At 43.3% G+C, this 11,115-nt stretch overlaps 1 protein-coding gene across 4 annotated transcripts in view; it reads left to right on the top strand.

Moving 5' to 3' along the window:
- The first annotated feature begins 8,032 nt into the window (after positions 1-8,032).
- Positions 8,033-11,115, top strand: part of EHMT1 (euchromatic histone lysine methyltransferase 1) — a 441,279-nt gene continuing 438,196 nt past the window's right edge. For 3 of the 4 annotated variants that reach the window (XM_029611524.1, XM_029611528.1, XM_029611523.1), the window contains exon 1: positions 8,034-8,151. In XM_029611524.1, coding sequence (XP_029467384.1) covers positions 8,131-8,151 — 21 coding nt within the window. In that variant the 5' untranslated portion in view covers positions 8,034-8,130. Of the gene's footprint in view, positions 8,152-11,115 lie in introns of all 4 variants that reach the window. The other variant, XM_029611529.1, reaches the window with a different exon arrangement.

Below are 11,115 nucleotides of genomic sequence, written 5' to 3'. Positions count from 1 at the left end.
ATAGGTTTAAAAGTTTTTTGAGAAAACAGCGACATCTGCTGGACGTAAGCGCCATCTGTTACACCTTACACTAACACACGCTACACTAATCATTTCGCCAGTCCAGGTCCACGTTTCACTTCCATTTTAACACATTTGCGCACTTTTTTCGCCGGAAGATAACTATTTCCTTTACAGATAAAATACACCCACCACCCTCCTCACAACCCCACACACATGCCAAATTGATTTACTTCCCACAGCCTCCCAACACACACAAAACGACCCTCCTCACACCCCCCCCCCCCCCACATGCCAAATGTATTTACTTCCCAGGCCCTCACAACACACACAAAACCTGACAGAAGTCCGGGAGGCTCCAGCAGGGGGCCAGGACCAGTCCGGGACACATCTCCTGCACTACGGCCGTCAGCTGCCAGCAATCAACATGGCACCGACGGCCCTTTCCCTTACTATGCCACTCGGGGACACCAATGGCAGCAGTAGCCCATATAACATATTAAGGGCGAGGGCCCCTCGGCGCCATTTTCAGGACTGGCAAGCTGGCGGCCCTTTGCCCATACTATGTCAGAGGACCTACCGCTGCCATTGCTCCACCCCACTGACATAGTAAGGGCAAAGGGCCTTCGGGACCCGTTTCAGTGCTCGCAGCCGACGGACCAACGCCAATACATCGCTCCCAGACTGCTCCTGAACGCCTGCTCCACCGACTGACATTTTTATCAGGTCTCGGGGGGTCTGGAGGGTGGTAATGAATTTATTGCAAACATCTTGGGGAGGGGTCACGAGGGGGGGGCAGGTTTCATTCATTCAGCAACTCTGGGGGGGCAGGGGGTGGGCTACTGTTTTTTGCAGGGCTGGGGGGGGGGGGGCAGGAGAGTGTGGGGTGGTTAGTTTAAGAGAACTTTTCTCATAGGGTTGTTTTTTGGGGGAAGGGGGAGGTTCACACACAAATACATACACTAAACTTGCACGATCTCGGGAACGCACCAAAATAGCCCTCCCCAGACCACAAAACAAATTTGGTTAGGCACTCCCCTATTTGGCTACGTAATGCGCACAGACGCCCAGGGACAGATCACATGTAGCACCAACAATTTTAATTTCCCAGATCTTGGGAGGGGGCAGGAGGGTGGGAGGTTATTATTTGATTTAAAGGGTTGGGATTGGGGGTTTTTTTTGGGGTGGGGGGTTCCCACAGAAATAGAAAGACAAAGGTTTTCTGATCTGAAGGGTAGGCAGTAGGCGGGGGGAGGTGACAGTGAGGGGAGGGAGAATGAGGGGGGAGGTGAGTGTCAGGGGAGGGAGAATGAGGGGAGAGGTGAGTGTGAGGGGAGAGAGTTGGAGTGGGGACAGGGGAGGGAAGGGGGGGTGAGTGACCAAGGGGGAGGAGGATGAGTGACTGAGGTAAATGAACAAGGGGGAGGGAGGGTAAAGAACCTAACTCTGCCACTGCAACGCGTGGCCGGGTACCGCTAGTTTTAAATAAAATCATGTGCCATGTGATTACACAAAAAGTCCCCCTGGGCTTTCTCCCCCCCCCCCCCCCCCCGCCAATTCCTCCAAATTCTCTCAGCTTACTCGCAATGATAGGAGTCCAAAGAGGGACATGAACAATCCCCAGTCCTGGTGAAGGATTTAAAAACTGCAACGGCTGGCACAAGACCAGTGTTTTTTGGAAATATGGTTCCTACTTTAAAATGGTGTCAGCCTTGGGTCAGTTCTTGCTCCTTTTTGAACCACTACCCTTGTGGGTAATCTGGGTGGAGGTCCAGAGGGGATCTTTTGTGTAATCAGGTGGCTGTTTTAGTGCACATTATTGTAAAATAGTGTGAACTAAAATTGAAATGAACCCCCCCCCCCTCCCTACTGATACGAAATAAAAGAATTAAAAAAAAAAACCTAGTGCAGAACTGTCACTAATACATGTCCTTTCTACAAGAGACAAATGTTCCTGGTAAGGATGCTATGGGTCTTTACAAATGTAAGATAATATTTTACTATGTACGTGGTTTGAAAGGAGCTGCCAAAGCCCTGTATGCTGTGACTGCATAATTTTTTTTCCAATACATTTAGGGAAAGTTAAAGACTGGACAAGTGAGGCCTCAGGATTGCTTTAGGATTCACATAGCTGCTGCATCTTTGGAGAGTTTAAATGGAGAGGAGGCAGATTTCTACTATAAAACTTAATGAATGTATTTCTTGCTAATACAGTCTGCTGGCAGCTAACTAGTCTTGTACTAGTGTAACCCCTGTTCCACTGGCTACTAGAACTTTGGGATATATTCAGGATCAGTGATACAAGTAGACAGGGCTGGGGGAAGCACAAGGTAGACTCGGTGGCTGCCTTCCCAGGAAAAAGATCTAGGCATCATAGTGGATAATACTTTGAAATCGTCGGCTCAGTGTGCTGCAGCAGTCAAAAAGCAAACAGAATGTTAGGAATTATTAGGAAGGGAATGGTTAAAAAAAACGGAAAATGTCATAATGCCTTATCGCTCCATGGTGAGTCCTGGTCACCACATCTCAAAAAAGATATAGTTGCGATGGAGAAGGTACAGAGAAGGGCAACCAAAATGATAAAGGGGATGGAACAGCTACCCTATGAGGAAAGGCTAAAGAAGTTAGGTCTGTTCAGCTTAGAGAAGAGACGGCTGAGGGGGGATATGATAGAGGTCTTTAAAATCATGAGAGGTCTTGAACGAGTAGATGTGAATTGGTTACTTACACTTTTGGATAATAGAAGGACCAGGGTGCATTCCATGAAGTCAGCAAGTAGCACATTTAAGACTAATTGGAGAAAATTCAACATACAATTAAGCTCTGGAATTTGTTGCAGAGGATGTGGTTAATGCAGTTAGTGTAGCTGGGTTTAAAAAAGGTTTCGATAAGTTCTTGGAGGAGAAGTCCATTAACTGCTATTAATCAAGTTTACTTAGGGAATAGCCACTGCTATTAATTGCATCAGTAGCATGGGATCTTCTTGGTGTTTGAGTACTTGCCAGGTTCTTGTGGCCTGGTTTAGCCTCTGTTGAAAACAGGATGCTAGGCTTGATGGACCCTTGGTCTGACCCAGCATGGCAATTTCTTATATTCTTACAGTGCCACAGGTTTTGGAGCAGCTGCCTAGTGCTTCCACAGGTCTAGCTCAGATATCTTCAGCAGTGGAGAAGGCCTCCTGATTCTTCTTGATGGCAGGTCCGTGGTGATTGAACATCCTCCTTCCTGCGCAAGTGGGCCTCCTGGACACCACTTCTTCTTCTGGCCTGTACAGGTTGGAAGTTGGTGGCCCAATCGCTATAGCAGGAAGGAACAAGAGGTATCACCACCAGCCCCATGGGGCCAGAAGAAAGAAACAGGATGTTTGGGGGGGAGAGTGAGGAAAAGTAGCAGGCAGCAGCCCAAAAGTGAAGGAGCAGAAGCAACAGTAATGTCGGCTGGGCTCCCATAGCTGAAGAGAGGAGGAGGAGGAAAAGCATCTGCCAGCCCTACCAATAACAGAGAGATGAGGCTCCCAACTGTTGTGGGGACCCAAAAATGTGTATGTGCATGTGTGTGACAGCATATGTGACTGCAGGTATGTGAGAGTGTGTAAGGATGGAGAACGTGATTTTTTTATCCTTATTTTAATTATTGGGTGTTATGTCTGTTTTGAAATATTTTGAGAAATTTTTAAAAATCTGTATATAAGCTTTTAATTATTAGATATTATTCTATCCATCAGCTGTTTTGAAATATTTATTCTTTTTTATTAGTATGGTTTTACATTTCCTGATTTTATTGCTTGAAATGGTGATGTATCTGTTTTTCCATTGTTGCACTTTCCAGTTCAGTTTTTCTCCATAAATTTCTATTTATACTTTGTGGTCACTTTATTCTGTATTTGCTGAAGGTCTGTCTGTTTTCTGTATGTATGACCGAAGTAATATATTCTGCTAGCATGTTTCTGTGTAGGAATCTATAGCAGCTTGGCTTACTCTGTTTGTCTAATAGAAGGTGTATAGGTGTTTTTGGGCCTGGTGTAACATTGGATTGTTCGTGTTTGAATAATGACAGTTAGTGCTGTTATGGTATGGGAGGTTTATTATATTGTAATTGTAATTCAGTTTGCTCATCGCTTTTTGAGGGCCAAGCCCACACCCAACACGTTTTACAATAGACCTAATACCATACAGGTTCCAAATGCTTTTTTTGCGGGGTTTTCTGGATGGCACCATAATAGTGCATGTAAATATAATATACATATTAGTGATATTTTTACTACAGAATGTACTTTTTCATGTTAAATATGTTATTATAAATGCATACGTTTTAGTGTGTGTGAAGGGAAGGGGCACAAGGCTGTAAGGTTCACCTAGGGCACCTTACATAGAGTTCCATGTATTTTGGGTAATACGTAGAAAGTACTTAGTTGAGGTTCCCGGGGTGTTTCCATGTAAATCTATTGGTGTTTTCCACTGGGGAATTCCTTCAGGAGTTTATGTAGTTCCTTCTGCTATTTCCCCTGCCCCCATCCCCATATATTTTACTCACTTCTGTACTTCATCTGATGAAGTGGACTCTGCCCTCGAAAGCTCATGTCTCAATAAGCCACCCGCCTCGTGTCATTTTTAATACCCTTGCACTGTCTCTGGAAGTAGCCACTCCATGCTCCCTTGGCTTCTTTCCTGATGGGGGGAAAGTTATAGTCTTGAAAGACTCTTAGGCCTTTTTGAGGTTTCCAACACCTTCCGGTAAGGATAACACATTGCCACAGTGTTAAAAAACAGGCCTGGCGTGATTGGGTGTGCAAACTGTGCAATTGCACAGAGCGGCATTCCCGGGGGGGGGGCAGCATCAGGAGCATGGAGAGGCCTATGCTACCATCGGTGGAAGAAGCAGGAGGCCCATGTGGCCGCTAGTGGACCCCATCCCACCGGTGGCTGAAGAATCAGAAAGCCTGTGCGGCCACCAGTGGGCTCCATTACACCACGGTGGAAGAAGCCCATCCTGCACCTACTACTCATGTGCTAGTCCCGCAAAATTAGAATACAGGAAGGGCTAGCACCGCGAGTGTTGAATTATTGCATGGCCAGCATGCAGGAGGAGATGCTGAATGGCTGCGGTCCCCAACAAATATTCAGGCTGGCGGCATGTGTGTGTGTGTGTGTGTGAGTAAATGGAAGGCTGACTGAGATGGGTGTGTGTGTGAATGGGAGTTTGTCTGGGTTGTGTGCAAGTGAATGGGAAGCTGTCTGGGATGGGGGCTGTGAGTGGGTGTGTGTGAATGTGATGCTGCATGGGATGGGTATGCGTATGAACGAGAGGCTGCCTGCGATGCATGCATGTGTGTGAATGGGAGGATGCCTGGGATGCATGCATGTGTGTGAATAAGAGCCTGCCTGGGGTGGGTGTGTGTGTGAATGGGAGGCTGCCTGGGATGGACAGGGCATATGTGTGTGAGAATGGAAGCCTGTCTGGCATTTGGGTGATGTGATTGGGAGCTTGCCTGAGGTGTGTGGGTGTGACTAGGAGCTTGTCTGGGTAGTGTGAGAAAGAATGGGAGCTGCCTTGGTTATATGTGTGTGTGTGAGAGAGAGAGAGAGAGAATGGGGCTGCAGGTGGATACCAACCTGCCAGCAGCTGAAATGAAGAGGGCCCAGGACTGCTGGCAGATCCCAACCAAAGAAGAGCTGGAGATGCCTATGGGTTTGTCTGAGAGGAAGAATACGTGTGTGTGAGCTTATGTGTATCTGTGTGTGTAAATATAAGAAAGAGATGAGAAAGTTTGTGCACCCCACTCCCACTAATCCATGACAATATGAGGGTTACTTCAAATCAAAAGTTCCCAGGTATGGAGAGGGTACATTTTTAAAATCCTTTTTAGTTTTATTTTCGGGTGTTGTTTAATCTGTCTGCTGTTTTGTAATATTTTATTGGTGTTTGGGACATTAAAAAAATTGTATGACAGTTTTTAATTGTTCAATCTTATATTTGTCATCTGTTTTTGGAATATTTTTATTAGCATGTTTTTATTATTATGATTATGCATTTATTTAATTTCTTGATTTTATTGTTGATGTTTTAGGAATGGTGATGGTTCTGGTTTTTATTGTCCCACTGCATAGAGACTGGCTTCTTGTGGTTTCCAGTTCAGGTTTTGTCACATTTATACAGTCACCTGTAAAATAGCAGTATGTATTATTTTTATTCTTTTAGTACTTTTAGTATTTTTACTCACAATTAAATATTAATTTAAAAACAGTATATACATATGATTATCCCAATAATCAGATAAATAAAAAATACATCCCACTTCTAACAGAGTATATTATTGAACTGTGTTACCGTATAAAACTGGCACCCTATAGATAACTTAGAAACCAGACATATTTTGTGCCTAACTGTAAACCTTTGTGATGGTGCATTACTAAACGACGGTATAGAAAAGCTTTAAAATAAATAAATAATAATATTTCTACTTTATGGTTGCTCTATTCTGTATTTGGTGGGGGTCTATTTATGTTCTACATGTGTGACTGAGGTGAGTATTCTCCTAATAGGAAGTGCATTAGTGTTTTTGGGCTTTTGTAGGGTCAAACACACACAACACACGTTACAATAGGCCTAATAGGATTTCTGGTTAGCATCACAGTAGTGTAAATATAATGTAAGTGATATTTTTTACCTCAGAATATTGTACTTTGATATTTTTCATATAAAATGTTATTAGAAATGCATAACTCTTACCTGTGTGTAGAGCAGGCCAAGGGAGAGGTTGGGGTTTGGGCATTGTGCAAGGCTATAAGGTTTGCCTAGGGCACCTACTACCTGGGGGGGGGAAATAATATCAGTTTTCAAAGTTTATCACTGAAGGGAGCTGGGATTTTTTTTGGTTGGCCAGGAACAGATAATGAATGAACAAAGGAGGCACAGCACAGTAATTGTTCGCACAGAGAAGCAAAAAAAACTTGCACCCACCCTGTTAAAAAATAGTATTGTTAAAAAATAAATCTTTTACTGAAATAACTTGGTTGCAGATGAAAACACACAGCAGATTTACTTTGGTATAGTGTATTTTAATATAGAACAGAAAACTATTGGAATGTTCTGCTTTGAATTAAAATGCATAATCGAGCGATATCAGATGCAAGTCCAAGATTGTGGAACTCTATGCCAGAATATTTAAGAGTAATACCTGAAACTGAAGTTAATAATAAATAAATAAATAAGTCTTTAAAAAAAGTATTGACAACCTGGCTATTTAAGGCATTATTCGAAGCAACAAAATGATAAGAGGAATGAATGAACAGCATTTAATACATTGTTCTCAATAAGAAAATTAAGAGGGGACTTTTAAGAGTATTATATATTAATATGCGTCTCATAATTTTGTTAAAAAAATGTATGTATGCTTTATTTTTATTACAATCTATGGAGTGGCGGTATATACATACTTTTAAATAACTCAATAAATGTGCTTTCAATGTGGTATAAAAACTAAACTGCAGATATTCTACTAACCCTGCAGGCTAATAGGGAAAGGGTGATATTGAGCACTGTGATATCAAGATGTTTCTGTAATTAAGAGCATCCCGTCGCAAGGGAGTTTTTTTTTCTTATAAAACCCTTAAAAAACAAGTCAGGAAGAACTCAAACTAACGATAAATATTAAGCGATTTATTGTCTTCCCAAAACATAGAATATTATTTCTGAATTTGGAAACATGGAATTTGTTAATTTCCACAATTAAAAATGAATCGTATCTTCCTCCTTGGCTATTTTACCATTTTTATGGAATATACGATTTTAATTCTTCGTGCCCGCTCTAACTTACATGTATAACCAGCCGGCCAGCCAACTTTTGGAATGGCACGAGTTTAGCCATGCTGTGGCTACGGGAGTGGAGGGGGAAGTCTTCTTGTACGGAATACAGGAAGACGGGCGCCGCCATGATGTGGGAGAACAAAAAAAAAAAAGAATAAAAAGCCTCAAACGTTGGCGCATGCGCAATTTTCGTAAGCGTCTCTCCCCGTGGCCCACGAGCACCAGGCTAGAGACGAAAGTGAGTGCTCGCCGGCGGGCGGGAGGCTGCGAGGTGAATCATGACGTCAGCGGCGAGGAGGCGGGGCTACACTCCGGGCTCCAGCCATGGCTACAGTAGATGCCGAGGTAAGAGAGAGCGGCGCGGCGCCGCTGCTTTATAATCATCCTTACGGGAGGGGGGAGGGAGCGAGTTGAGAGGGAGGAGGGGGAGGGGGAGGGGGAAGGAAGCCGGCTAGTCTTCGTGAGGCGGGAAGAGAGGCGGCCCGGGAGGCCTGCCAGCCCTGCCTCAGCCTAGCCTGGCAGACTCTGGGCGCCAGGGGCAGCCGGTGCCCGTCAGCCTCTTCGAAGGCAACTCTTGAGGTGAAGTGCCTCCCGGGAGCCTGTAGGGGAGGAGGAGGCGCTGGCGGGCCTGTGCTGGCTCGCTTATCCCTTTCGCCGCAGCTGCTCGGCCATGCTCTCTCCCGGGGCCTGCCTCCATGAACGGACAGAGAGGGAGGGAGGGGTTGGGTGCAGAGGATCTTTGCGCTTCACTTTTGTAATTTGTTTTAATTCGCAATAGAATATGTGGTGATAGGGTAATCAGTGAGATCTTCCAGCTCCCTTCGACTGATTAATGGTTGGGGGAGAGCTGCTTCAGCCCCAGGGGTTCACATTGGGTCATTCTGTTTAATGATGAAGGCACTGGAAATCTGTCCATTGTTTAATGCATTTGGAAGGTTGCTTTGGTAGTTTACGCGCTTTTCAGTTAAAGCAACTCTTTTTGCCTGGAGTTTTCTTCTGGCATTTCCAAGCACGTCTAAACTTGATTTGATGGTGGTGGTAGTGGCACTGGCCAAGAGATGTAAAAAGAATGAGAGGTGACCCTGGGATGCCCTTTAATTTTGAAGAGATGGGAGTGAGGAGAGAGAATGAAAATCCTAGTTTGTTTTACTAGGAGATGGAGTGCACTTTTGATAATTAGTTCACTTTTAAAACTTGTGAGAACAGGTGTTGGCATTGGCAGATGAAACATACACATTTATTTGTAGCAATAAAATTTATTTGCTAGCCAATCATGATGACATGACATGACAAAAAATTACTGAAAAAAAGGCCAGTTGGCCCATCCAGTTGAATCGGTTCACACTGCTAAGGAATATATCTCAGATGCTAGTCATAGAAGGTTGGATGATATTAGTCCTTATCCCAGTCAGTTTTGACTGTCTTCGTCATTGGTTCTCTAGCATCCTTAGCAGATGAGCATACAAGTTTCCATAATAAATCCAACATCCATGCCAACTGTAAAGTGCCCCCCCCCCCCTCCTTTTTCCATGTAATTACATTGGGCACAGATTCAGCACGTCACTCTTATGGGTATTTACAAATCTTTCTTTCACAACTCCTCATCATGGTCCAATGTGAGGACCCACAATCATCCCTCAAGAATACACTAGTTCTGTAGATAAGTGCTCTCTATATAGCACATTCATTAAAGACTATTAACAGTGTTTTATACACACACACACACACTCAAAGTACATTGTAATTTTCAAATAGTGCCACAGATTCTCCTTTGGATTGAGATCAGGACTTTGAATTGGCCATTGTAGAACATTCACCTTTTTTATTGTTCAACTACTCCTCTTTTGCTTTGGCCTTGTGCTTGGGATCATCGATTTGCTGAAAGATTAACTTTCTCCCAAGTTTGTTTTTTAGCAGTATCTCCCTGTATGTTGCACCATCATCCATCCTTCAGTTTTAACAAGATGCCCAGTCCCTGCTGAGGAAAAGCATCCCCACAGCATGATGCTGCCAGCCCCATACTGTACTGTTAGGATGGTGTTTGCTGAGGAATGGGCAGTGTTAGGTTTGTGCCACACATACCATTTTGAATTTTGGCCAAAAAAGTATTTTTGTTTTATCTGACCAGAAAATCTTATCCCACATTTTAGCTGGGTCACTGGTGCCTTCTATCAAACTCCAGATGTGCTTTGATGTGTTTTTTTCAGTAATGGCTTCTTTCTAGCCCCTGCAGTCCAATTGTATTCCGAGCTCTTGATATGGTTGACTGGTGCATCTCCACTCCATTCTCCGTCACCGACCTCTGTAGGTCCTTTAAAGTGATTATTGGCCTCTCTGTGGCTTCCCTCACAAGTCTCCTCCTTGCTCTGATGCTGAGTTTTGAGGGGTGGCTTTGTCTAGGCAGTGTCTGGGTGGTATGATTCAGCTTCCATTTCCTCACAATTGATCCAATAGTGCTCACTGGGATATCCAAGCACTTAGATATTATTTTGTAGCATTTTCCTATCTTGTGCATGTCTATAACTTTATCTTTAATTTCCTTAGAATGCTCTTTGGACTTCATTTTCACAGCTTTCCTTCAGATTATCTTTCATCTGTGTAAACTTGGAGCTTCCACAGCATTTTTCAGTGTTTAATTTTATTTTACAAAAAAAAATGCAAAGAAATAATGAATTGTGACTTTGAAAATTTACTTTAACAGCAATTGGTTTGCAATAAACTTACTGTCTGTGTAAGTGTCATTTGATAATTCACACAAATCTGAGTTTTTAGGGGGTTGAATAGTTTTGCAAGCCCTCTCCATATGCTAGCTCTGGGGGATATTCAGCTATTTGATGGAGATTTACCCTCCAGTATTTGATCTTTTGCACAGCTCCCAGTGTCACTAAATTAAAGCTTAAAAATGTAAACTTGTCATGGAAATCTGGAATGAAATGGAGGGAAATGATTTTGCTAAGATGTAAAATTCACTACTGGATCTCAAGTCTCCTTTTGGTAGTGCAGACACCATTTCTGATGAGATTTTACTTCTTTCATCATCATCATTATGTATATCACACTTTTCCTAGAGAATTCAAAGTGTGTTAAATAGGTTTGGTTCTTTTAAGAGTGACTTTATTTTAATTTTCTTTTTTTTTTTTTATCTACTGGTCTTGGATTTAGTCACCTTTCCAAACCCATACATAAGATGAGTTACAAATCAGGTACAATATGTCTTCATTTCTTTCCTGCCTGACCACTCCAGACTGCATATCTAGGCAGCTCAAAGTTACTGATAGATGGGGGGATTTGAACCCTGGATCCTCTGCA

Source organism: Rhinatrema bivittatum, chromosome 8 (assembly GCF_901001135.1).
Source record: "Rhinatrema bivittatum chromosome 8, aRhiBiv1.1, whole genome shotgun sequence".
Taxonomy (NCBI): domain Eukaryota; kingdom Metazoa; phylum Chordata; class Amphibia; order Gymnophiona; family Rhinatrematidae; genus Rhinatrema; species Rhinatrema bivittatum.
This window is presented reverse-complemented; position numbering and strand designations above follow the sequence as displayed.